The sequence below is a fragment of the Cibotium barometz genome, chromosome 38 (assembly GCF_041138505.1).
Source record: "Cibotium barometz isolate CiBa-2024 chromosome 38, ASM4113850v1, whole genome shotgun sequence".
NCBI lineage: Eukaryota > Viridiplantae > Streptophyta > Polypodiopsida > Cyatheales > Cibotiaceae > Cibotium > Cibotium barometz.
In genome coordinates this window covers 21648121-21674665 of record NC_141083.1, presented here as the reverse complement: position 1 = coordinate 21674665, position 26545 = coordinate 21648121, and the positions used below count along the sequence as shown (strand labels likewise).

Here is a 26545-nt window from a genome sequence, read left to right as displayed (position 1 = left end):
GAGTGGGTACCACCAGGTTCGGATTGTTGAGGGGGACATCCCCAAGACAGCTTTCCGTACAGAACGGGCCCACTATGAATTTGTGGTCATGCCATTTGGTTTGACGAACGCCCCAGCTACATTTAACCGCATGATGATGCGTATTTTCCGGGAGTTGATTGGAGTGTGTGTGTTCATATTTTTGGACGACATACTCATATTTTCAGCTACAGTTGAGCAGCATGACATTGATGTGGAGAAAGTCCTTAAGTTGCTGGAAAGCAACGAGCTCTATGTCAATGAAAAGAAGTCAGAATTTTATCTGTTCCAGGTACATTACTTGGGATATATAATCAGTGCCGAAGGCATTCGACTTGATCCGGCTAAAGTGGCCGAGATTGTTAACTGGGAAGTACCTCAGACTGCTTATGACATTAGATCATTTGTGGGTATATGCCAGGCATATTCCACCCACATTGACAAGTTTTCTGATCTCTCAGCAGACCTCACCGATCTGCTAAAGGGAGTGAAAACAAGGAGACAAAAGATTCGAATGACTCCACGAGCGTTGGAGGCATTCCAGAACCTCAAGGTGGCTTTGTCAGAAGCGCCTTGTTTAGCACTTGCCTCGTGGGACGAACCATTTCAGGTGATCACCGATGTGAGTAACATCGCAATTGGAGGTGTATTGCAACAGAATGGTCATCCAGTAGCTTACATGTCTCGTAAGTTACTGCCCGCCGAAAAGAACTACTCAGTCTATGATCGTGAACTCCTAGCAGTCATACAGGCCTTGAAACATTGGAAACATTTCCTGTATGGCCGTGACTTCGAGGTCCGCACTGACCATCAGGCATTGCGCTGGATTCAGACGATGCCAAGTGCACAGTGGAGTGATCGACAACACCGCTGGAGTCAGATATTCCAGCAGTTTGGTGGCATGATTGAGTACCTTCCACGAAAGGCCAATCCAGTGGCCGATGCTTTGAGCAGGAAGGGACAAGTATCTGCGATTCAGACCACTAGACTTGACCTCGTTGGTACTGGACTGGAAGACATGAAGCACACGTACGCGGATTCCGAGGAATTCGGTACTCAGTGGGAACAGGCATTGGATGCCACAGGACCATGCCATTTTCTGATACGCGATGGTTGGCTTTACTACAAAGGCCGACTGTGTGTCATGAAATCATTCCGGGCAGCTCTTCTCCATGATGCCCATGACGCCATTACAGGTGGTCATAGTGGCATGAATTCGACTCTGGAGAAATTAGAACGGCAATACTATTGGCCAAAGATGAGGCGTGATGTGTTTACATATGTACAACGCTGTGACATTTGTCAAAAGGTGAAAGCTCCTCGTGGAAAGAAGATAGGGTTGTTACAGCCTTTGCCAATTCCTGAGGGTCCTTTCCAAGACATTTCGATGGACTTTGTCACAAATCTGCCTCCCAGTCCGAGTAAGCGTAATACACAGTGTTTGACTATTGTTGACACGTTCAGCAAATTTGTTATGCTTATTCCTTGCAGGGCCAATGTGACCGCCGAGGATGTTGCCCAGCTATTCATTCGGCATTGGTACCCGATTGGTGGGATTCCTAGGACCATAGTGTCAGACCGAGATGCCAAGTTTACTAGTCATTTTTGGAGGGCATTGTTTGATAATTTTGGTACTAAGTTGAATTTTTCCAGTGCATTCCACCCACAGACAGATGGCCAGACAGAGATATACAACCAGTTGGCCTTTGATGTGCTGAAGTGTTATGTCCACGATCAGCAAGGTAAGTGGGAATCGTTTTTGCCTTTAGTTCAAGCTGTTTTGAATGACTCTTTTTCTTCAGCTATTGGCAGGACTCCATATGAGGCAGCGTTTGGAAGGCCTTTTCAGTCGTTGTTAACCAGGACGTCGTCTTCAGTACCGGAGGCGAACAGAGTGACGGAGTCTTACCAGGAGATCCTAGAATCCGTTAAAGACAGGTTGGCTAAAGCGCAAGAGGCCTACACTCGACAGGCCAATAAAGACCGAAGGGACATGAAGTTTTCGGAAGGAGATTGGGTGTATCTTCGGATAATGAAGCAAAGATTGAAGCAGGTGGACAAGCGATGCCCAAAGTTGTCTTTCAGGAGCTTCGGACCATTTCCCATCCGGAAAAAGATTAATGAGGTGTCTATGCAGTTAAAGCTACCTCCGAGTCGGACTATGCACGATGTATTTCATGTCAGTTGGTTAAAGCCATATGCAGGTCCACCCCCTTCAGAGGTCAAAGACGAAGCGGAACCAGACATTATTGATGAAGCAGAAGTAATGGTTCCAGAACAGATCCTTCTGCACCGTTTCAAGCATGGCTCAGGCCGAAGACTACGACAGTTTCTCACGAAGTTTCAGGACCGAGGAACTCATGAAGCGGTATGGCTCGACAAGGAATTTTTCGAAGACTATCCGGCATTATTGACGGATTATTTGGAGGCTATGCAGCTTCCGTCAAGTTAAGCAGAAGGGGATGTCACGTGCATCCCGCACTTGGATGCCACGTAGACATTTCTGTACAGAAGGTGCAGGACTTGGGATGGTGAACTGGTCCCATGTGAGCCCAGTCCGGGACGAGTCAGCCAGGGATCCATCTCAGTCGTCCGAGGTCAGGTGTGCATTGTCCTGCACATGAGTCCAAGGTCAGGTGTGCACTGTCCTGCACATGAAGCAGTGCCAGTCCGCGCTGTGAGTCTCCCTCTGGAATGATGTCAGATGTTCTGTGTATCTGGTTTGCAACTGGATGCCAGGCCTCTGTAGGCATGTAGGTTTGCATGTAGAGATGGGGCCAGCCATAGGGCTACCCCAGTGTGAGGATTTGCACTTGCACTTGTAGAATGGGCATGGGGGAGGTGTAGAACCACCCCCAAGGGGCCAGGAGGGCCCACATTGTGCCCACCAGCCATGGCTTGGGCTGGAAGGGCTGTCGGCCAGCCCTAGGGCTGCTGGACAGGCAGCCGACAGGGTTAGAAACCCTACCTAGCCAGTCGGCCAGGTGTGGGGGGCAGTCCCACACCCATGCGCATGATGCCCAGCAGTCAGGATGCTGTCCCAGAACATATGCGCAGGCTGGACAGTATTAATTATAAGTGTGCAAGCACTTTATTAACAAGACACAGTCGTGGAGCTCCCTGAAGCCAGCCGACTGCATATAGTAGAGGGTATAAATACCCAAGACATAAATCATTTCACTCATGTCATAACTCACCAAGTGCTCCAAGCAACCAAGGGCCAGGACAGCCAAGAACATTGCTAAAGCAAAGGGGTGAAGGACTGAAGGTCAAGGGAAGGTTTTCCAGCCAAGAAAAGGTCAAGTACTTTGTATTTGTTTTCAGATTTACATCATTCTAATAAAGCAAATACACCATCCGTGGTGGGGGCCCTACAGAGGGTAATTGGGACCCAATACTGTGTCCTTCTCCATCTCCCCCTTCTCTCTCTATTTTTCTGCACATCGTCTTTCAGTTTGTGCGTTAATTCCGTCGCGAAAAGAGTGCTGTTTTCTGAGTTTTGAAGTACCGATCCTTCTCCGAAGCTTCCGCATATTACAGTGGTATCAGAGCTCACTTCAAGGACAAAGATTCAGCAAAGAAAACCAGAAAATTTTTTCGCTCGTGTGGTTGGTTTTTAGACGCCGGTGGACTACCCCTTTCGGAGTGACTCCTGTCCCTCGAAGGACGGTTGGTTTTTAGCCTCCGGAAGCCTCCGGAAGTCTCCCACACAGATAGTGGATGGTAAAATTGCGTTCCGGAAAGGAATTGCATTTTCCCGCTATGGCGAGCTTTGGCGACGAGAGAGAACCAGAACCATGGGACCAGAGTGCACCAGGCAGCCCAGCTAGGGCACCTGGCTTGAGTGTACAAGACATGTTCCAGCAGATGATGCGAGCAATCGCAGACCAGACAACCAAGTTGGATGAGCAGAAGGCGCGGATTTTGGCTCTGGAGGAGCGTTCTCGCTCGCCAGCGTCGCGTTTTCCATCTCCTCCTCCCTCTCCTTCCGTATCCCAGATACCAGATCCTCGTCTCACAGGGACCCTCTCGCAGGGTCACAGCCGCAGCCAAGCTCCTTGCTTGAGATGCAGATGCGTGCATTGGAGATTCGTCCGTGACCTTAAGCAACGGTTTTTACCGCCCCACTACCTTGAGCGACTCGAAGACGAGTTCAGGGGTGCGCGTCAGAATGCGCAACCAGTCCTTCAGTTTGCCAATAGAATTTCGACCTTGTGTCTACAATTAGGCTTATCTGATGCGGACAAGAAAGGGCAGTTTTTGTATGGCTTGGACACGCAAATCCAATGGGAGGTGCGTATGTTTAGGCCAGCCACCTTTGAGGACGCACTCTCGCTTGCGCAGAGTGCAGAAATGAAACACAATGGTGGCAAGTCCAAGACTTCCCAGCCGGCTTCTCCCAAGGCTAACACCTCGGGGGGCAAAAGCCAGAACCAGACGGGGTCTTCCCCAGGACAGAGCCCGGGAGCCTCTGGCTCCAAGAACTCGAACAATGCGTCTAAGCTTACTCCAGACCAGAAAGCGGAGGCAGGCAAGACAGGTGGCAAGTTGAGTGCTGAGGAGCTTGCTCAGTACAGGAAGGAGGGTAGATGTTACTTTTGTCACACAAAAGGACATACTTCTCGGGATTGTCCGAAGAAGCCTCCAAAGGCCGCCGCCGCCTCCACAGCTTCCGTGGTGAGCACAGCTCCCACACAGACCCCAGCGGCTACCCCTAATTCTTCAACCCCCGGTGCTTCAGTTGGAGCAATTATTAGCCGGGAGCTCGAAGATAAGCAGAAGGGCGCCCATGACCAGGAGTATGAGCGCAACGAATTGCTCAAGTCCTTTGGCTACATTGGTGGCCAGAGAATCGTTGTCTTGTTTGACAACGGCAGCACGGAGGATGTGATCACGGAAGAGGCCGCTAGGCGTGCCCGTTTCGAGCTGACTCCGGTGGACAAACAGGTTGAGGGTTTTAGCACAGGTATGACAACGAGCGTCAAGTATGAAGCTCTAGGTGCTAAGTTAGTCATTCAGGGCATAGAGTTTGTGCGTGACTTTATGGTTGCCCCTCTTGTAGGAGCAGACATAATTTTGGGTATCCAGTGGTTTCACAAGTTTCTTCCTGATGTCAAGTGGGACAAGCACACATTCCAGATTGATCGGAATGTGTCAAACACCCCGGTGACCATTAAGTGTGAGCCAGGTATTCCAAACTTTCCGCTCATAAGCCACTTGCAGGCTAAGCGAGCAGTCAGGAAAGGCGCACAGTGTGCGATGATTTACGTCCAGACAGCCCAGACGGTGGCCAGTGCTTCCGAGAAGTACTCGGTTCTCCATGAAAAGTTCCAGAAGATTTTTCTTCGGGACAGTCTCCCTCCCCAGCTTCCCCCGTCCAGACCGGAGGATCACAAGATTGACCTCTTCCCAGGCTCGGAACCCCCGAGCAAGTTTCCGTATCGCCTTTCTAAGGCAATGGAATCGGAGTTGGACCGCCAACTCCAAGAATTGTTGCAAGCTGGCTTCATCCGCCCCAGCGTGTCGCCATTTGCAGCACCGATCTTATTTGTCAAGAAGAAAGATGGGTCTTCTCGGTTGTGTGTCGATTATCGTGCACTCAACAAGCTGACTATCAAGAGCAGATTCCCGATGCCTCGAATTGACTATATTCTCGAGAGGCTGAATGGAGCTAAGGTGTTCTCTAAATTGGATTAAAAGAGTGGGTACCACCAGGTTCGGATTGTTGAGGGGGACATCCCCAAGACAGCTTTCCGTACAGAACGGGCCCACTATGAATTTGTGGTCATGCCATTTGGTTTGACGAACGCCCCAGCTACATTTAACCGCATGATGATGCGTATTTTCCGGGAGTTGATTGGAGTGTGTGTGTTCATATTTTTGGACGACATACTCATATTTTCAGCTACAGTTGAGCAGCATGACATTGATGTGGAGAAAGTCCTTAAGTTGCTGGAAAGCAACGAGCTCTATGTCAATGAAAAGAAGTCAGAATTTTATCTGTTCCAGGTACATTACTTGGGATATATAATCAGTGCCGAAGGCATTCGACTTGATCCGGCTAAAGTGGCCGAGATTGTTAACTGGGAAGTACCTCAGACTGCTTATGACATTAGATCATTTGTGGGTATATGCCAGGCATATTCCACCCACATTGACAAGTTTTCTGATCTCTCGGCAGACCTCACCGATCTGCTAAAGGGAGTGAAAACAAGGAGGCAAAAGATTCGAATGACTCCACGAGCGTTGGAGGCATTCCAGAACCTCAAGGTGGCTTTGTCAGAAGCGCCTTGTTTAGCACTTGCCTCGTGGGACGAACCATTTCAGGTGATCACCGATGTGAGTAACATCGCAATTGGAGGTGTATTGCAACAGAATGGTCATCCAGTAGCTTACATGTCTCGTAAGTTACTGCCCGCCGAAAAGAACTACTCAGTCTATGATCGTGAACTCCTAGCAGTCATACAGGCCTTGAAACATTGGAAACATTTCCTGTATGGCCGTGACTTCGAGGTCCGCACTGACCATCAGGCATTGCGCTGGATTCAGACGATGCCAAGTGCACAGTGGAGTGATCGACAACACCGCTGGAGTCAGATATTCCAGCAGTTTGGTGGCATGATTGAGTACCTTCCACGAAAGGCCAATCCAGTGGCCGATGCTTTGAGCAGGAAGGGACAAGTATCTGCGATTCAGACCACTAGACTTGACCTCGTTGGTACTGGACTGGAAGACATGAAGCACACGTACGCGGATTCCGAGGAATTCGGTACTCAGTGGGAACAGGCATTGGATGCCACAGGACCATGCCATTTTCTGATACGCGATGGTTGGCTTTACTACAAAGGCCGACTGTGTGTCATGAAATCATTCCGGGCAGCTCTTCTCCATGATGCCCATGACGCCATTACAGGTGGTCATAGTGGCATGAATTCGACTCTGGAGAAATTAGAACGGCAATACTATTGGCCAAAGATGAGGCGTGATGTGTTTACATATGTACAACGCTGTGACATTTGTCAAAAGGTGAAAGCTCCTCGTGGAAAGAAGATAGGGTTGTTACAGCCTTTGCCAATTCCTGAGGGTCCTTTCCAAGACATTTCGATGGACTTTGTCACAAATCTGCCTCCCAGTCCGAGTAAGCGTAATACACAGTGTTTGACTATTGTTGACACGTTCAGCAAATTTGTTATGCTTATTCCTTGCAGGGCCAATGTGACCGCCGAGGATGTTGCCCAGCTATTCATTCGGCATTGGTACCCGATTGGTGGGATTCCTAGGACCATAGTGTCAGACCGAGATGCCAAGTTTACTAGTCATTTTTGGAGGGCATTGTTTGATAATTTTGGTACTAAGTTGAATTTTTCCAGTGCATTCCACCCACAGACAGATGGCCAGACAGAGATATACAACCAGTTGGCCTTTGATGTGCTGAAGTGTTATGTCCACGATCAGCAAGGTAAGTGGGAATCGTTTTTGCCTTTAGTTCAAGCTGTTTTGAATGACTCTTTTTCTTCAGCTATTGGCAGGACTCCATATGAGGCAGCGTTTGGAAGGCCTTTTCAGTCGTTGTTAACCAGGACGTCGTCTTCAGTACCGGAGGCGAACAGAGTGACGGAGTCTTACCAGGAGATCCTAGAATCCGTTAAAGACAGGTTGGCTAAAGCGCAAGAGGCCTACACTCGACAGGCCAATAAAGACCGAAGGGACATGAAGTTTTCGGAAGGAGATTGGGTGTATCTTCGGATAATGAAGCAAAGATTGAAGCAGGTGGACAAGCGATGCCCAAAGTTGTCTTTCAGGAGCTTCGGACCATTTCCCATCCGGAAAAAGATTAATGAGGTGTCTATGCAGTTAAAGCTACCTCCGAGTCGGACTATGCACGATGTATTTCATGTCAGTTGGTTAAAGCCATATGCAGGTCCACCCCCTTCAGAGGTCAAAGACGAAGCGGAACCAGACATTATTGATGAAGCAGAAGTAATGGTTCCAGAACAGATCCTTCTGCACCGTTTCAAGCATGGCTCAGGCCGAAGACTACGACAGTTTCTCACGAAGTTTCAGGACCGAGGAACTCATGAAGCGGTATGGCTCGACAAGGAATTTTTCGAAGACTATCCGGCATTATTGACGGATTATTTGGAGGCTATGCAGCTTCCGTCAAGTTAAGCAGAAGGGGATGTCACGTGCATCCCGCACTTGGATGCCACGTAGACATTTCTGTACAGAAGGTGCAGGACTTGGGATGGTGAACTGGTCCCATGTGAGCCCAGTCCGGGACGAGTCAGCCAGGGATCCATCTCAGTCGTCCGAGGTCAGGTGTGCATTGTCCTGCACATGAGTCCAAGGTCAGGTGTGCACTGTCCTGCACATGAAGCAGTGCCAGTCCGCGCTGTGAGTCTCCCTCTGGAATGATGTCAGATGTTCTGTGTATCTGGTTTGCAACTGGATGCCAGGCCTCTGTAGGCATGTAGGTTTGCATGTAGAGATGGGGCCAGCCATAGGGCTACCCCAGTGTGAGGATTTGCACTTGCACTTGTAGAATGGGCATGGGGGAGGTGTAGAACCACCCCCAAGGGGCCAGGAGGGCCCACATTGTGCCCACCAGCCATGGCTTGGGCTGGAAGGGCTGTCGGCCAGCCCTAGGGCTGCTGGACAGGCAGCCGACAGGGTTAGAAACCCTACCCAGCCAGTCGGCCAGGTGTGGGGGGCAGTCCCACACCCATGCGCATGATGCCCAGCAGTCAGGATGCTGTCCCAGAACATATGCGCAGGCTGGACAGTATTAATTATAAGTGTGCAAGCACTTTATTAACAAGACACAGTCGTGGAGCTCCCTGAAGCCAGCCGACTGCATATAGTAGAGGGTATAAATACCCAAGACATAAATCATTTCACTCATGTCATAACTCACCAAGTGCTCCAAGCAACCAAGGGCCAGGACAGCCAAGAACATTGCTAAAGCAAAGGGGTGAAGGACTGAAGGTCAAGGGCAGGTTTTCCAGCCAAGAAAAGGTCAAGTACTTTGTATTTGTTTTCAGATTTACATCATTCTAATAAAGCAAATACACCATCCGTGGTGGGGGCCCTACAGAGGGTAATTGGGACCCAATACTGTGTCCTTCTCCATCTCCCCCTTCTCTCTCTATTTTTCTGCACATCGTCTTTCAGTTTGTGCGTTAATTCCGTCGCGAAAAGAGTGCTGTTTTCTGAGTTTTGAAGTACCGATCCTTCTCCGAAGCTTCCGCATATTACACATACTCCGCCAGCTGAGTCTATCAGGAGCATTTGGCTCGATATCATACATATCCTCCGAGGCCAGTGGAGGAAGTTGCAGGGCGGATTTGACCGCATGATGCGGAAGTGGCGCGAAGCTTTCTTGAGGCTCTGGCCGCCATGCCCTTTTCTCACTGATAGAGGTGGTGACCCCATTTGGCATTACAAACCACATCTGTGGTTGTTTCCCCCCTCCCCCCCCTCCTTATGAGATGATCTTCTCCTCAGAGAGCGGCCACAGCCGGAGGAGAAGCGTCTCTTTCCCCTCTCTTGATCACTTGATTCCCGCCCTATACATGAGGCGAGTTTGTATCTAGCCCTTCATGGCTGTTTTTAGCCCGTCAAGGCTGTTTTTTTTCAGGAACTAATATAAGGATCTTTTTCAAGGAAAAAAACCCAAACTCTCAGAAAAGCATTTGAGATGGCCGAGTTTCTTGTCCATGTTTCATTTTCAGATTTTGCACTCTCTAGGCAAGAACAACTTGGAACGGATGCTTTGTCACGCAAGCCTCAAGTGCATGCAATCACTACCGCCTACCATTAGGACTTGTCAGGGATGCGCGACATGTACTCTTTGGACACAGATTTTCAGCTTAGATGGGCTGATTTGAATGGGGGTATAGTTGTCCCATCTTATTCGGTACGAGGTGGTTTTCTAATGATGCAAACACGCATTTGTGTGGTCCAAGATTTGCATCAAAAGGTTATGGAAGGGTGTCATGCTCCTTCGTATGCACGGCATCGTGGCATTTTGGGTACTACACAGACTTTGGAACGATTATTCTTTTGGCCAAATTTACGCATGGATATCGAAACTTATGTTCATGAGTGCCTAGTGTGTCAGAAAGTCAAATTTGACAGGCCCAAAACACCTGGCTTGCTTCAACCTTTACCCATTCCACATGAACCATGGGAAAGCATTGCCATGGATTTCATTATGGATCTACCGAAATCTGTTCATAGTAATGATGCTATTTCGACTATCATCGATCGCTTTAGCAAGAGCAGACACATTTTATTCCTGTGAGGAAAACAATTAAGCTAGAGCACATGGCAAAGCTACCTTTGATTGAGTTTGCTTACAACAGTATTGTGCATTCTTCAACTAACAAGGCTCCGTTTGAGATAGTTTATGACAAGGTGGTGCTACCAGCTATCTTACGAACTAAAGATGAAATCTTTGCAGCAAATGAGTATGTCAGAGATTTGGATTCTACATTTGCACAAGATCGGACAGCCATAGAAAGATCTCAAACTAAGCATGAAAAGACAGCTAACAAGCACAAGCAAAGGTTATTTTCAAGGAAGGTGATTGGGTGTTACTTAATTTCGAGAAAGCACGTCTTTGGAAGCAGCCAAGTAAAGAAGGCCGATGTCCTAAGCTTTCGAATAGATATTATGGGCCATTCCAAATTTTACAGAAGATAAATGAAGTGGCTTATAGATTGGTATTACCCGATCACTAGAAAATACATAATGCATTTCATGTTAGCTCGTTGAGGCCTTATGTGGGACTACCTCCTGTGGAACCAGTTTTGGAAAATCCACCAGATGTCTTGAAACCGGCCTCTGGTAGAAACCAAAGTGCGGTGGACTAGCAGTCACCCTTCCACTTGTAGTCTAGATATGAAAACAAAACAGATTGGAGCTAGAGTGCCCAAATCTGAAAACAAAGCGACACCTGTTGGCCCCAAAGCTTGGCGCCCCTTGCGGTATTTCTTTATTCAATTTCAAAAGTATGAAAGGCTGAGTACAACAAAATCAGCCAAGAGATTACACCTGTATGTCCAATCTGACAGCCCACAATCCCTCTTAGCACAGAGGATTCATGCACACAGATCTGTGTCTCAAAGCAACACACTGTGCCTCCCTCTGATCAGCCAAGACCACTAAGCAGGGCAGCCATGAGCATACATCTGGCATATCTCAAGCACATGATTCAACATCTCAGCTCATACATACATTCACTGTTCAACCTCTGTCTTCACCCTTTTCAATCTGCCATACCCCTCCTCTCACAAGGGGCCAGATAGTTCAAATCTGCAACAAACATAAAGCAATAGAGAGAGAGATAGATGAACAAAACTCAGAGCTTACCAAAATCAGCTCGTGGATCTGCACCTGAGGAAGTAGTTGTACCAGTCTGTACTCGCACACTTGTTTCAACAGCTCTGCATCACACGTGTGGGAGTACCTGTTTGCACCTTCCTCTCAGCATCCACTTCAGTGTTGTACCCAACTGTGCAGACTTGAAAATCTGTACGGCATCAATTCGTACAGCCTCTGCACACATGTCAGAATCTGTCCGTACAGAACTGTACGGCCAGTTCTGCAGTCGCCTGATTTGGTGCGCCTACCTCTGCTGTACCCGACTGTACCTGCTGTACAGCTCTGTACCTGCAATACAGCCACCAGACAACAGTCGTACGGCTGTACCAGCTGTACGGCTTCTGTCAGAACCTGCAGCTCCTTTGCCTGCTCAGCAATTCAACGCCGCCTGCACCAACAGAAAAATCTGCAGCAAAGTACAGCAGCCGTACTGTACTTGCAGTCGTACAGGGCTGTACGGACTGCACACGTGGAGTGTACGACTGGATCTGCTCAGAAAAATAGCAGCAGCACACCCTATTCAGCAGTCGACTTCTTCTCCTTGCTTTTCCACGCTTCCCCACAACACGTTTGCTTCACGTTTCCCAAAAAGAAGAGAGAGAGAGAGAAGAGAGAGAGGCATACACTCCAAAAGTGGAGTTGCCCCCTCCCCATAATAATCCTAGGGCCCCAACTTTAATAAATATTAAAGTTCCCTAGGGGCCACTAAGGCCTAGGGGCAACCTTCAATAAAACATTAAAATTTTAATGTTCTAGTTCCCCCCTTCACACCTAGGGATGTCCACACATCATTAACTCTGTCCGGGCACCCCCCATGTGAATCATTCAATATTTTGTCTCAGCAACCACCATGCCCACACTTGTACTGTTCCATTTTCACAGGGCCATGACATACCCCCCTCTTGAAAAATGGCAAGCGTCCTCGATTGCATTCTGGTGATACAGCAAAATATCCAAAGTGAAATATACAATATGGCAAGATCAGCATCCCAATCTCTCTAAGCCATGCACATGTATCAACATCATTCACTGCAAAACAATGGCATAGTAATAGTCCAAGTTGTATACCACTGTGAACCATACATATCCACAAAATCCCATAAACAGATGTACTGTCAGCCTCAGTACCTTCGGGTGAGATAAAAACTGCACCAAGCGACCTCTAGATGTCATCTGAGCCTGTCTGTATCAAGGGAGTGGAGGTGCTACCCCCCTCTTGAGCATCAGGTAATGCTCCAGACCCATGCTCTGCTGAACCTGAATGAGCCACAACAAGAGTCAGCTCTAACTCAAAGGCATCGAGATAAAGCTGCAAAACCTGAGGTGAATCTGTTAAGTCACCTTCCTCCATCCACTTCGCATCCATCGGTGAATAGTTCTTGAACTTCACAAGATAGCGACGGGAAACTTTACCTCGTACCTTCCTTTCCTTATGTGCCAGTATCTGCTCTGGAATCAGAACCTCATTAAGTTCCTCAACTTCCGGCTGAGCCTCATCTGATACATCCTCAGGCATATCCCCACGAAAAGGTCTAAGGAGACTCACGTGAAAAGCATTGTGAATCCTCCAGTGATCTGGTAGCTTCAAACGATAGGCTACCTCACCAATCTTTTCCAAAACCTGAAAAAGGCCCATAATAACGCATGCTCAATTTAGGGAATAAGCGCTCTTTACCCTTCATCTTCTTGAGTCTAGCCTTTTCAAAGCGCAAAAGAACCCAATCACCCAATGCAAACTCTAAATCACGTCTGTGACGGTCTGCGGCTTTCTTTTGCTTCTGCTGAGTTTTCTGGAGTGCCAACTTAACCCTCCGATAAGCTTCATCCAAACTTTCCACATACTGATCAGCCTCAAAGATCTTATCCTTTGTATGCGGTACCTTCTTCCCTCCTTCTACAATCTCAAAAGACGCCTTGCCTGTCGAGGTATGTACAGTGTTGTTATATGCAAACTCCACCAAAGGAAGATACTTTTCCCATTGTTGTTTGTGCTCTAACACATAACACTTGAGAAGATCCAACACTGTAGAGTTAGCCTCTTCTGACTGACCATCTGTTTGTGCTCTAACACATAACACTTGAGAAGATCCAACACTGTAGAGTTAGCCTCTTCTGACTGACCATCTGTTTGTGGATGAAATGAGGATGAAAACTTGAGAGTTGTACCCATGTTGTCAAACAACCCTCTCCAGAACAAACTCGTCATCCGTGGATCACGGTCACTAATGATAGACGTAGGCAAGCCATGATACTTGAAGATGTTCGCCATGAACAACTTCACCATATGATCCACTTTGATTGTCTTACGCACGGGAATGAAATGAGCCTGCTTACTAAACCTGCATATGATAGTCCAAATGCCATCATTGCCCGTTTGTGTCCGTGGAAGATCAAATATAAAATCCATGGCAATGCTCTCCCAAGGTCTATCTGGAATAGGTAAAGGCTGTAATAACCCTGGTGTCTTTTGACGGTCAAACTTTACCTTCTGACATACGATGCATTGCCTCACAAAGGCATCAACATCTCTTCTCAAGGTTGGCCAATAAAAGAAGCTTTGACCGTGGCGTCAATACCTCTATGACTTGCATACGGTGGAGCATGACTTTCAATCATAACCTTGAGTCGCAATGGCCTGGTAACACACAGTCTGCCATGCATCAATAAAAACCCATCTCTGAGAGTGTAATGCTCATGCCGCTGACCCTCAGACATCTGATCATACAACCTTTCAAAGTCCTCATCATGGGCATACTGCTCTTTCATTTCATCAAGCTCATGATGATAAGCAAGTGAAACGGCAGAGACCTGTGGCTTGCGTGACAAAGCATCTGCCACTACATTCTTTTTGCCTTCCACATGCACAATCTGGAAGTGAAACGTAGACAAAAAGTTTGCCCAACGCATATGCTTCTCTGAAAGCTTAGTCTGCGTGAGGAAATAGCGCAAGGTCTGATGATCTGTCTGCACAGTGAAATCAGCCCCAAGCAAGTAGTGTTTCCATGTAGAAAGAGCGTGAATTACAGCCAACATCTCTTTCTAATAAACCTGTAAATGCTTCTCAGCATCTTGCAATATTCTACTCTCATAGGCTATGACATGTCCCTCTTGCATGAGAACTGCACCAATGCTACTTCCACATGCATCACACTGGACAACAAAAGCCTTTCGGAGGTCCGGTAACACCAATACTGGGTCCGAAGTAAGCTTTTCTTTGAGCTTTTTGAATGCTGTAATTTCCCGATCAGCCCATCTAAACGGAGTTGCCTTCTTCGTCAAGGCATGAAGAGACGAAGCAATTTCAGCAAAGTACCGTATGTATCGCCTGTAATAGGAACACAATCCTAGAAAGCTGCGTACATCATGCACGGTCCTCAAAGCTGGTCAATTAAGAATTGCTTCCACCTTTGCTGGATCCATACGGACTCCATGCTTAGACACAGTATGCCCCAAGAAATGTATCTCTTGCAAAAAGAACTCACTCTTTTTGCCATTAACAACCAGCTTATGGTTCCTGAGTTCTGCAAACACAATGGCTAAATCATTCTATGCTCTTCCTCAGTTTGTGAATGCACAATCATATCATCAAAGAATATGCCCACAAACTCTCTATGAGGGCTGAAAATCCTGTCCATCATTCTGTTAAATGTGGCAAGTGCATTTATCAAACCAAAGGGCATAACCAAAAACTCATATAACCCAAACGTGGTTCGGAATGCTGTCTTATGCACATCCTCGGGTCTAATACGTATCTGATGATACCCGCTTTTCAAGTCAATGCGACTAAAGACTGTGGAGCCCTGTAAGCGATCCAAAATGTCATCGATCCTCGGTATGGGGAATTGATTCTTGATGGTATTCTTGTTCAGCGCCCTATAATCAATACACATGCGCCAAGAACCATCCTTCTTTTGCACCAAGAGTACAGGTGAGCAAAAGGGTGATGAGCTAGGCTATATCAACCCCTTATTCAAAAGCTCCTGCACCTGACTCATAATCTCTTCCTGTTGGGCTGCACTAACACGGTACGGCGGTCTATTCGGTGGAGTACTACCAGGAATTAGATCAATGGCATGATCTTCTGGCCTCTCAGGAGGAAGTTCTCCTGGCAATGACTCGGAAAAACAATCTTGAAACCCACATAAGAAATCAGTCCTGTCCTTATCTAACAGAGACAAATTAGACTTAGACTCATCATCTTGTGCATCCTTTACATAAATCAAGTACACGGAAAGATGCTTTTTCATTACTGATGAAATCGCCGAAGCGAATACAATAGGAACAGATTCCCCTTTTGAGTTTTACATCCAATACATGTTCTTTCCGTCTATGAGTCAGAGTGATTTTCCTATTGTAAGTATCCACCACCGCATGTACTCTATGGCACCATGGCATCCCCAACAAAACATCACAGCCATCAAGTGGCATGATGAAGAACTCTTCGCTGTCCACATAACCCTGCAAATGAAGCCGGAGCTTCCCAATGATAGGAGTAACGGGTTCTGCATACCCTGGACAAGCCATATTAGCCTCATGTAACGGCCCCATCTCCTCTGCGCGAATCCCCAATCGGCCAGCCAAATCTGGTGAAATGAAGTTGGCTCTAGCACCTGTATCAAAGAATATCAAGGCATTCTGATCTCTCACTTTGCCCCATGCCCTGCACAACTCTGTCTCTTCACCACCTGGCTGTTCCCCCACAAGATCAGGAACTAACCCTTTGGCTTGGGCTCTCCTTTATTGTCAGAGTCCTTTTGGGACTTTCTCTTGGGACAATTGAATGACATATGCCCCTCTTCAGTACAGTAAAAACATTTCCGAGCATCTCTCAAAGCCTGTCTTTCCTCAGAAGTCCTCTTGGGCATTGGCAACTTCTTATACTTCGTCTCTGAAGACCCTTTAGCATCACGAGAAGCATGCCCAGATTTTTCAGCTTTCTTGCTCAAGTTCTTACTGCCTTTAAACCCAGATGATCCTCCAGTGAGTAACCCATTAGCTGTCATAGCATTTTCAATCATCTGTGACATGTTCGTTACTCTTGTCTTGATACAATAATCTCGCACCTCTTTGGGCAGCCCACAACAATACTTCTCTACCTGCTCCGACAATGGCACTGCACGGTAAGAAGTCACTGGGAGTAAAGCTTCCCAAAACTTCTTATTGTAATCTTCCAAATTTTCACATTTTGAAGCATCCAATTTGTGCCATGCGGTCATAACATCCACCTCAAATGTAGATGTGAGCCATACGGAAGAGAAAACTTGTTTAAATTGTACCCAAGTGGTGGGTGCTATGCCCTGCAAAAGAAGAGTAGACCACCACTGCAAAGCATTGCCCTTGAGAAAAGTGGCCGCTTTCCTCACCTTAGAGGACTCTGTGTAATTCCCACCAGAAAAAGCAGCATCAAACTGCTGTAAAAAGGTAAGTGCTTTCAATTTATCTTTGGCCCCACTGAATGTATCAAACTTCACTGCAGCTCCCCCTTCCTTGTAATCCTTTGCCTTTCCCATAGGCGTTAGATTATCATATGGAAGTGGTTTCGCAAGATTGCTGCCCCATTCATGCCAATCATTGGGTCAACATTTCCCATTCCCACACCAGGCATACCATACATTCCAGCCATGTTTCCAAACATTCCATTATGCATACCTGGCTGCATACCACCAAACATATTGCCTTGCATTCCAGGTTGCATGCCCCCAAACATATTTCCTTGCATTCCGGACTGCATACCACCATACATATTCCCCTGCATACCAGACTGAAAATTAGCTCCAAAAGGCCCGTGCATACCCATGCCTCCCTGAGGATAACCCCCAGTCATAGATTGAAACACCGAGCCACCACCAAAATAACCTGGATGCATGTTCTGCTGAGGAATTGATGGCTGTCCAAAGAAGGAACTCTGTGAGTTTGCTCCATAAGCATGCTGCATGTTCGGAAACTGGCCAAGAGATGGTTCCTGTGGGATGGCACCACTATGACCCTGTGGAAGATTCTTAGAACGAACCTTCTTCTTCTTTTTCTCGGGCTCTGTGCGAGATCTCATAAATTCAGCAAATCTCTCACTCTGAGTGAGCTGCATAAATACATCCATAACACTAGCCAAACGATCTTTGAACCGAGCATCATCTTCCTCTTTACCATGTACATCCTCTGGCTGTGTTACATCCTCATAAGGCTCAGCATCTGCAGCCTGTTCTCCTGCATAAATATCCTCAGATACATCTCTCTCAGGAGAAGTCTCTTGCTCTTCCTCTTCATGATAGAAGTACTCATCCTCTGTATCAGACATGTTTGCTGAATTTTTCAGCGATGGCTTTCTTCGAGGCAACCACGAGCTCACCCCCTTCAGAAAGTTGATGATAGGTCCCAGCAACGGAACCTTGAAACCGGCCTCTGGTAGAAACCAAAGTGCGGTGGACTAGCAGTCACCCTTCCACTTGTAGTCTAGATATGAAAACAAAACAGATTGGAGCTAGAGTGCCCAAATCTGAAAACAAAGCGACACCTGTTGGCCCCAAAGCTTGGCGCCCCTTGCAGTATTTCTTTATTCAATTTCAAAAGTATGAAAGGCTGAGTACAACAAAATCAGCCAAGAGATTACACCTGTATGTCCAATCTGACAGCCCACAATCCCTCTTAGCACAGAGGATTCACGCACACAGATCTGTGTGTCAAAGCAACACACTGTGCCTCCCTCTGATCAGCCAAGACCACTAAGCAGGGCAGCCATGAGCATACATCTGGCATATCTCAAGCACATGATTCAACATCTCAGCTCATACATACATTCACTCTTCAACCTCTGTCTTCACCCTTTTCAATCTGCCATACCCCTCCTCTCACAAGGGGCCAGATAGTTCAAATCTGCAACAAACATAAAGCAATAGAGAGAGAGATAGATGAACAAAACTCAGAGCTTACCAAAATCAGCTCGTGGATCTGCACCTGAGGAAGTAGTTGTACCAGTCTGTACTCGCACACTTGTTTCAACAGCTCTGCATCACACGTGTGGGAGTACCTGTTTGCACCTTCCTCTCAGCATCCACTTCAGTGTTGTACCCAACTGTGCAGACCTGAAAATCTGTACGGCATCAATCCGTACAGCCTCTGCACACGTGTCAGAATCTGTCCGTACAGAACTGTACGGCCAGTTCTGCAGTCGCCTGATTTGGTGCGCCTACCTCTGCTGTACCCGACTGTACCTGCTGTACAGCTCTGTACCTGCAATACAGCCACCAGACAGCAGTCGTACGGCTGTACTAGCTGTACGGCTTCTGTCAGAACCTGCAGCTCCTGTGCCTGCTCAGCAATTCAATGCCGCCTGCACCAACAGAGAAATCTGCAGCAAAGTACAGCCATAGTTTTTTCAAACGTCAATCAAACGTCAAACGCGAACGAGTATGAAAGTATGATACGAGTTTGATTCAAACCCTTGACCTGAATCAAACGCAACCCTAATTTTTTAGCATTTTTTAAACAAATCCATATTTACTTGAACATTAAAACATCATAACATGAAGCACCTCAAAACTAGCAATTGAATTGAAGCAAATGAAAATTGAAAATTGAAATGCGCATTGTGCACTGCGCAAAGTTCAAACTGCAGTGTAGACTCTAGAGTGACTAGTGTAGAGTCTAGACTCTAGAGAACAAAAGCCAGCTGATACAAAATGATAAAGCCAGGGGAAAAAACCCCTCCTAAAGAAGGTAAAAAGTGCCCTGGCAACTACAGAACTAAACAACAAGGAAGGAAGGGGAGATGGTCATGACTCATACAAACTAGACTCTACGCGAGTCTTCACCTAAATGAATCATGATAGATCATTCTCTGAAATAGAGTCATCCTCCCCTTCTTCCTCCTCCTCCTCCTCATCATCATCATCATCGTCATCATCATCATCATCATCATCATCATGCTCACCAAGGGAACTGGTGCCAACGATATCACTTCTGCTTGCCCCCGTATGCGATAATGAGGCTACAACATCCTCTTGCTCCTCTTCTTGTGTCTCTTGCAATGCAAGAAATCTATCATCATCATTCTCCTTGTTAATCATTTCCAATGTGACCTCCATCTTTTCGTAGCCTCCTTGCTTGATCTTGTTGATAAGGCGAAGGTTGGTGTGAATGTATACAAGATGCTCTGTTCTTTTTGGAAGCAACTTGTTCCTTCTCTTTGTTTGGATAAGAGAGAATGTGCTCCAATTTCTCTCACATGGGGAGGCACAAGTCCCTTGTGAGAGCACCCTTATAGCCAGCTGTTGCAATTTGGGTGTCTGGGCCCCAAATGTTTCCCACCATTTGACAGCTTGATGCATTCTTTTCTCATCTCTAGCCACAGCACGAGCAAATGCACCTGCTTCGGACTTATAAGTGTCAAGTTCATCACATAGAACACCTTGCATATCCACATCATATTTTGTATATCTCTCCATGACAGTCATCCAACCTTCATGCACCTCTCTGTCACCACCAGGATTCTTAGCTCTCCAAATAGGATGCAAAACATAGGCTGCAGCATGTAAAGGTGAATGCATCATATCCCACCTATCCACACTAAGATTCTTAATGTCTTGCAGTTTATTTGCATCCACTCCTCCTACAACCTGCAGCTTCTCAACCATGCGATCTGTCATCTCATACATGAGACCCATGGTGGCGCCTTCTCTATCTGCAAGACGAAGGATCTTTAAAATAGGTGCACAAATTTTCACAATCACTTTAGCCTCCTGCCAAAAGCTTGCACCCAATATAATGTTAGCCACATCCAAGCCTTTCACGGTACGTGAGACCTTTTTCCTTGTCCAAGCTTCACTAACAACCATACGACGCAACCCATTGTAGCATCTGTCATCCAATAAATTCACCAGCATTATAAAAGAGTAAGCAAAGCGCGTCATCGATGGCTTCAATAATTCCTTTTTACTAAATTGACGATACAAAGCCAAGATTGTGTGCTTCCGTGTAGCAAATGTCACAATTAGATTTGCTTGAGCCAAAATAGGAGCAATCCATTGAAGCTTGCCAATATCTTCCAACAATAGATCCAAACAATGACAAGTGCATCTAGTGAAGAAGATGTTAGGCCACTCTTGCTCGATCAAATCACCAGCCCGCAAACAATTTGAGGCATTATCCATACACACCTGCACTACATAATCGGGGCCAATATCAAGGATTACATCTTTCAAGATGCCAAAAATATACTCGCCAGATTTGAACTCCCCACTTGTATCAACTGCTTTTATGAAAACAGACCCATATATGGATGTAGCCATTACATTGATAATTGGCCTGCGCCTTGCATCTGACCATCCATCACAAACAATGCTGCATCCATATCTCTTCCACTTTTCTCTAATGTCTAGCAAGTCACGATCAACGCATTTGACTTCATCCACAAGCTCTTTTGTACGCAAGCTGTTATATGAGGGAGGCTTATAGCTTGGCCCAACTTGCCCAATTGCCTTCACCATGTCAAGAAAATATGGGCTTCTAACTTTCCAAAAAGGAACATCTTCCGCATAGAAGAAGCGACGAAGAGCAATGTTTGCCTCTTTTCGTGCTTGTACATCCCAAGCTTTAGCTAGAGCACCCTGTGTCTTTGACACCTTCTTTCTGCTCACGTGCTGTTGAGAGCTAGAAGGCCCAATACCACTTGCAACATTTGATGCATGTACATCGACACTACCATGAGAAGCCTCTCCCAAATCAGATACGCATGCATCAATGTTTGCCATGGAGTCTTGCACTCCACCCACATGCAATCTGCGACATACATCTTTTACATTTTGGGGTGCAGCATTACATTTTCCCACACCATGACCTGATAAACCAAGAATATGTGCCCTTATTCGCGATGGACCACCATCCCAAGTGTGCCCACAATATTTGCATCTACATGTAGTCTGGCCTTTTTCAGTTGTTTTCAAAATGGACACATGCTCCCATTCAGCTTTGCGCTTTCGTCCCATTTGCACAAGTTAAAACCCTGTTACCAACTTACCTATATATTCGTCCCGGGTCCCGACTCCCACCTGCTGAGTCCCACCAGTGGAAGGTGCTTGCTGCTGCTTGCTGGCGAGTGGCAGTGCTGGGCCTTCAAATTTCAGTAGAGAAAGACTGCTGCTCGAGAATCGATGGGCTGTGTGCACTGTGTGCAGGGCTGACTCAGCCTGCTGTGCCTGCACAGTCACGCAAGAGAGAGAGATGGGCTGTGTGCACTGTGCAGGGCTGCCTCAGCCTGCTGTGCCTGCACAATCACGCAAGAGAGAGAGATGGGCTGCCCGGCTGTGTGCACTGTGCAGGGCTGCCTCAACCTGCTGTGCCTGCACAGTCGAGCAAGAGAGAGACTCGAGAGAGTCTAGACTCAAGACACGATGGGCGGGCAGATTCGTCACTCGAGAGAGAGTGGGCGCAACTTGCAAGAGAGATACGCTCGACTCCCTTGACACGATGGGCGGGGCGAAATAGAGAGAGACGGTGGGCGGGGGCGCAAGAGATGCGATGGGCGACGAAGCGTTAAAAAAAACCCCCAAAAAAGTCCACGTTTGAAATTTTTTTCAAACGTTTTTTTTTTCAAACGTTTGTAAACGTTTGCTTCGCGTATCAAACGCGTTTGAATGCAACTATGAGTACAGCAGCCGTACTGTACTTGCAGTCGTACAGGGCTGTACGGACTGCACACGTGGACTGTACGACTGGATCTGCTCAGAAAAACAGCAGCAGCACACCCTATTCAGCAGTCGACTTCTTCTCCTTGCTTTTCCACGCTTCCCCACAACACGTTTGCTCCACGTTTCCCAAAAAGAAGAGAGAGAGAGAAGAGAGAGAGGCATACACTCCAAAAGTGGAGTTGCCCCCTCCCCATAATAATCCTAGGGCCCCAACTTTAATAAAGATTAAAGTTTCCTAGGGGCCACTAAGGCCTAGGGGCAACCTTCAATAAAACATTAAAATTTTAATGTTCTAGTTCCCCCCTTCACACCTAGGGATGTCCACACATCATTAACTCTGTCCGGGCACCCCCCATGTGAATCATTCAATATTTTGTCTCAGCAACCACCATGCCCACACTTGTACTGTTCCATTTTCACAGGGCCATGACATGTCACAAGTAGGGCGGGGACCTGGAACAACAATAGAATAAACCAACACTTCAGATACCAGAGACAGAGCATGATAACACATCAAAAGAACCATAAACAATACATTAACACCGCACTGAGCCAGAACGGCCGACCCCCCATAGGAACTTCTTTGTTCACATAGAATTTTTTACAAGATACCAAGGTGCAGGTGCATACAACACCGGATTTTCCACAAAGCATCAGCACAAATCTTGCCTAGATAACTATCCAGTGCCAAGATACAAACATCTCCAGAAGCTGTCCCAAAAACAGTCCCAAAATAGAGCCTCAAATCAGCCCCAAAAAACAGCTCCATAAACAGTTCATAAATCAGCCAAAACACTCCGGTACGGAGCCCAAAACAGCCCCGAATCTCCTGCCAAAACAGCCCCAAAACCGAGCCATAAACAGTCCCAGAAGAGCTCTCAAATCAGTCCTGAAAAACAGCTCCAAAACAGTCCCAAAACAAGCCTCAAACCAGCCCTAGGGTTTTCTCACGTGTATGAAACCTGTAGAGCCACTGTACAGCCTGTGCAGAGAGAGAGAGAGAGAGAGAGAGAGAGAGAGAGAGAGAGAGAGAGCTGTACAGCCTGCTGTGCCCTATACGGCCAGCGCAAGAGAGAGAGAACATCAATAGCTGCTGTACGGCCAGCACAAAACAAGAGAGAATATATTGTAGCCGGCCAGCTTCTGTGCATGGGAGGAGAGAGAAGACTCAGCAGGAGAGAGAGAGAAGGAACTCCAAGAGGGATGCGCCCTACTCAAAACAACCCAAATCCTTGCTTTTAATGAAGTTGAGTAGCTCTATTATTGAAGTGCTTTCCCTTTTTGGCTAAAAGTGGCTGAACTAGCCTAAAATATCCACTTTATGCTTTCCTTGGCTTGTACTCCTCCAAGTTTTGGCCCAAAAATATCAACTTTTTGCTTTTTTTTGGCTTGCTACCCAAGTTCCAGCTAGGCGCCTTCTTTTGTCCACCTGTCCATGCCCAAAATAATAATATGTCCAGCCCATCATTAATGATATGTGAACACACTGACTTATAAATATTATAAGTCACTTTGATGAATAAAATCCCATGTTGCTCATGTTGTATGGCCATCTTTCAGGCCAAACCATGCCAGTAAATTGCTCTAGCTTTCTTCTATGGAAAATCCCCATTCACACCTTGGTTTTGCTCAGTGAGTGAAACACTAGTCAAGACTGGTGAACGGACCAAATGATGACACCAGAGGTGGATGAGCTTGAGGAGGTATTGCAACCCGAGCAGATAGTTTTTCACAAGGAGCGTAAGTATGCGGCAGGCAAGTTGGTACGCAGGTATCTTGTGAAATTTAAAAACTATTCGGCTATGGATGCAAAATGGATGGATGAGGATTATTTTCAAGATTATCCGGAACTTTTGACGGCCTATCTAGAAGCTTTTCAGTTGCGGTCCACTACTTAGAATCAAGAGGGAATGTCACAAAATTCCTCATTGCTTCTGTTCCATATTGTACATGTGTGGCATATGGAGCTTCACATGACAATACATGTAGGGCTTGCGGAGCCTGACATGGTGTGTTTTTCCCGGGACTAGCTTTTCTAGTGATTACCTGTACTTATGTTTTGGAAAGAGTCCGGAAGGATTTTGGATCCTTGAACATTTTACCTGATTGATACAAAGCATATGGGTGTTTCTTCCAGTCTAGTTGCACTCATGTGTGTGCATGACCTTAATTTTATATTTGGATGACTTGTTTTGTTTGCCTGGACAAAACCCGAGATTACTGCCTGTGTTGTCCATGGGACCGGGGACACCTGCGCACCCTTGTATGTGCACAGCTATTTTGGACTGATAGATGGTCTACATGTGTTTTACAGGTGGTAAGTGTCCTTGAAAACTCAATTTATAGCTTTATGTTTCCACATGCTAATATTTATTGATGTAGGTCCACATTCATTTATAAGTGACCAAGCAAACTTATAAGCTGTACACACTGGGCACGACTACTTTAATACACGTAGCGGCCAAAGGACGGGCACTGGACACTTTAGTCCCTGATTGCTTGTAGGCGCCCCTTTCTAGACCTAAAAAGCACATGCCTGGTTATTTTTGGCGGGGGAAGCTCTAAAACTGGAGGTGAAGCAGTCGCATGCTTTCCAAGTGGCTGGTGTGAGCTGGTTGACCTGTTCTGGAGAGCTAAAACTTCTGGCTGCTATCAAAAGCCTGTTGGGTGTTGCTCGACTGAATCTGAGCTTTCTCTGGTGCTGGCCGGCTGCTTTCAGGCAGCAAAAAGCTGCTGGTCGACTTCTTCCAGTGGAGCCAGAGGGCTGGTCAACTAGAGGATTGTTCCCTATGTGCTGGCCGACTCTTTTTGCATGAAGAGACTGCTGACCGACTCCTGCTGGAAGCCCTGAAGGCTGGTCGACTATTGGTACAGCCCCTTGAGGCTGGTCGATTTGCTCTATGGGCTTGGAAGGGTTGGATATAACCTTACAAGGCTATCCTGGGCTAATGTGAGAATGTTGTGGGCTGTCCATGGCTGTCCTACATGTGCTCTAAGCCGGGAAAGCTCTCTCATTCTCTGAAGGAACACCGAATTCAACTTATGTTTTGTTACTGTTTTCATCTTGTATTGGAAGAATCAGGTGCTAGCCGGTGGAGAATCCCCGGGCACCCCCCGCAAGTTGTATCTGAAGCAGACTCCTTTTTGGTAATCTAACCATAAAGAGAAGGGGGGGGGGGGGGGGGGGGGGGGGGGCAGCCCATCTTTTGGCCTCTAGTGTGGTGTGCTGTGCAGAGTTGTCTTCACAACTAAAGCTCTAATGCTTAAGTAACTCCGAGTTGGTGGACATGAAAGCGGTTTCTCAAAACACTTGACCATTAATGCAATTACACACTTAAATTAGCCACAGACTTAAAACATATGCCACTTAATTCTACATAACTATAGAAGAGAGATGTCCACATCGGACACCACATAGAGGCCGGAATGGACCAAGGAGCCCTTGGAGTATTTTATTACCCAAGGAGAATAATATCATTGGGGGAGCACACGCTCCAAATTTATCCACATACAATCATGAATAATTCATATCCACGGGCTATCATCAAAAAGCCCTATGAAAATGCCAAGAATATGTATATTCCGTGTGGATACCAGCCAATATAGCTTATCCAATAGCCCACATAGCCGCCCATAAACCCATATGGCTGAATCATAATATATATATATACACCTAGATGAATCAGACATGCCCAAATTCACCTTTTAAGAATGTGCAATTTATAACCTCATGGTAGTCATCCACAAGACAATAAACCATCAACTCCATCATGCATAGTATGGACTGGATACTACGACATCCCCACTAATGTCATCAGTGCCCAATAGTGGGTGTAGAACTTGGTATCAATATATGCTCCCCCACACACCCCCCCCATGCACACACACGTAAGAGCATACATTCATACAAAGGTCTGTGTACTGAGTTTCTGTCAGAGCTCCAGAGATACAAGGCAGACTCAACCATAATGAAGCCTAGCACTAAGGATCATAACAAATTGAAAGAATTATTACAACAAAAAGGTTGTTGATAGGGCATATGCACCACTAAAGATAGAAAGAATTAACACAATATCAACTAGCTGCAACTTGGACGAAAACTTCACAATGTGAAATTTGCACGTCCGCTAATACAGCATAAAGATATACCTAGATGAATCCAGGAACATGCCCAAATTCACCTTTTAAGAATGTGAATTTATAATCTCATGAGCCCATAAAGCTGTTCATGAACCCATATGATTGAATCATAAGCCCATAAAGCTGTCCATAAACCAATATGGCTGAGATACAATTCCCCATGGCAACAATAGCAAGTGCCCAATGGCTCAAATACATATATATATACCTAGATGAATCCAAGAACATGCCCAAATTCACCTTTTAGAAACGTGCATGTTATATACTCATGGTAGTCAACCCACAAGACTATATAACTATCAACTCCATTATGCATAGTA

General features: G+C 46.5%; 3 protein-coding genes across 3 annotated transcripts in view; 1 reads left to right on the top strand and 2 right to left on the bottom strand.

Annotated features, from left to right (window-relative positions):
• Positions 1-26545, bottom strand: part of LOC147616472 (uncharacterized) — an 87673-nt gene that overhangs the window by 19996 nt on the left and 41132 nt on the right. The gene's annotated exons all lie outside the window — the stretch shown is intronic.
• Positions 2013-2978, top strand: LOC147616474 (uncharacterized). The gene is made up of 2 exons (XM_086777089.1): positions 2013-2620; positions 2655-2978. Exon 1 carries the CDS (start codon positions 2051-2053, stop codon positions 2468-2470), a length of 420 nt encoding a protein of 139 aa, XP_086633215.1. The 5' UTR covers positions 2013-2050; the 3' UTR covers positions 2471-2620; positions 2655-2978.
• On the bottom strand, positions 19075-21399 carry LOC147616473 (uncharacterized). The gene has a single exon (XM_086777542.1). It carries the CDS (start codon positions 21381-21383, stop codon positions 19221-19223), a length of 2163 nt encoding a protein of 720 aa, XP_086633668.1. The 5' UTR covers positions 21384-21399; the 3' UTR covers positions 19075-19220.

Coding starts and splice junctions, on each gene's coding strand:
- LOC147616473 (XM_086777542.1), bottom strand. CDS start 21,383: ATGGGACGAAAGCGCAAAGCTGAATGGGAGCATGTGTCCATTTTGAAA.
- LOC147616474 (XM_086777089.1), top strand. CDS start 2,051: ATGAAGCAAAGATTGAAGCAGGTGGACAAGCGATGCCCAAAGTTGTCT.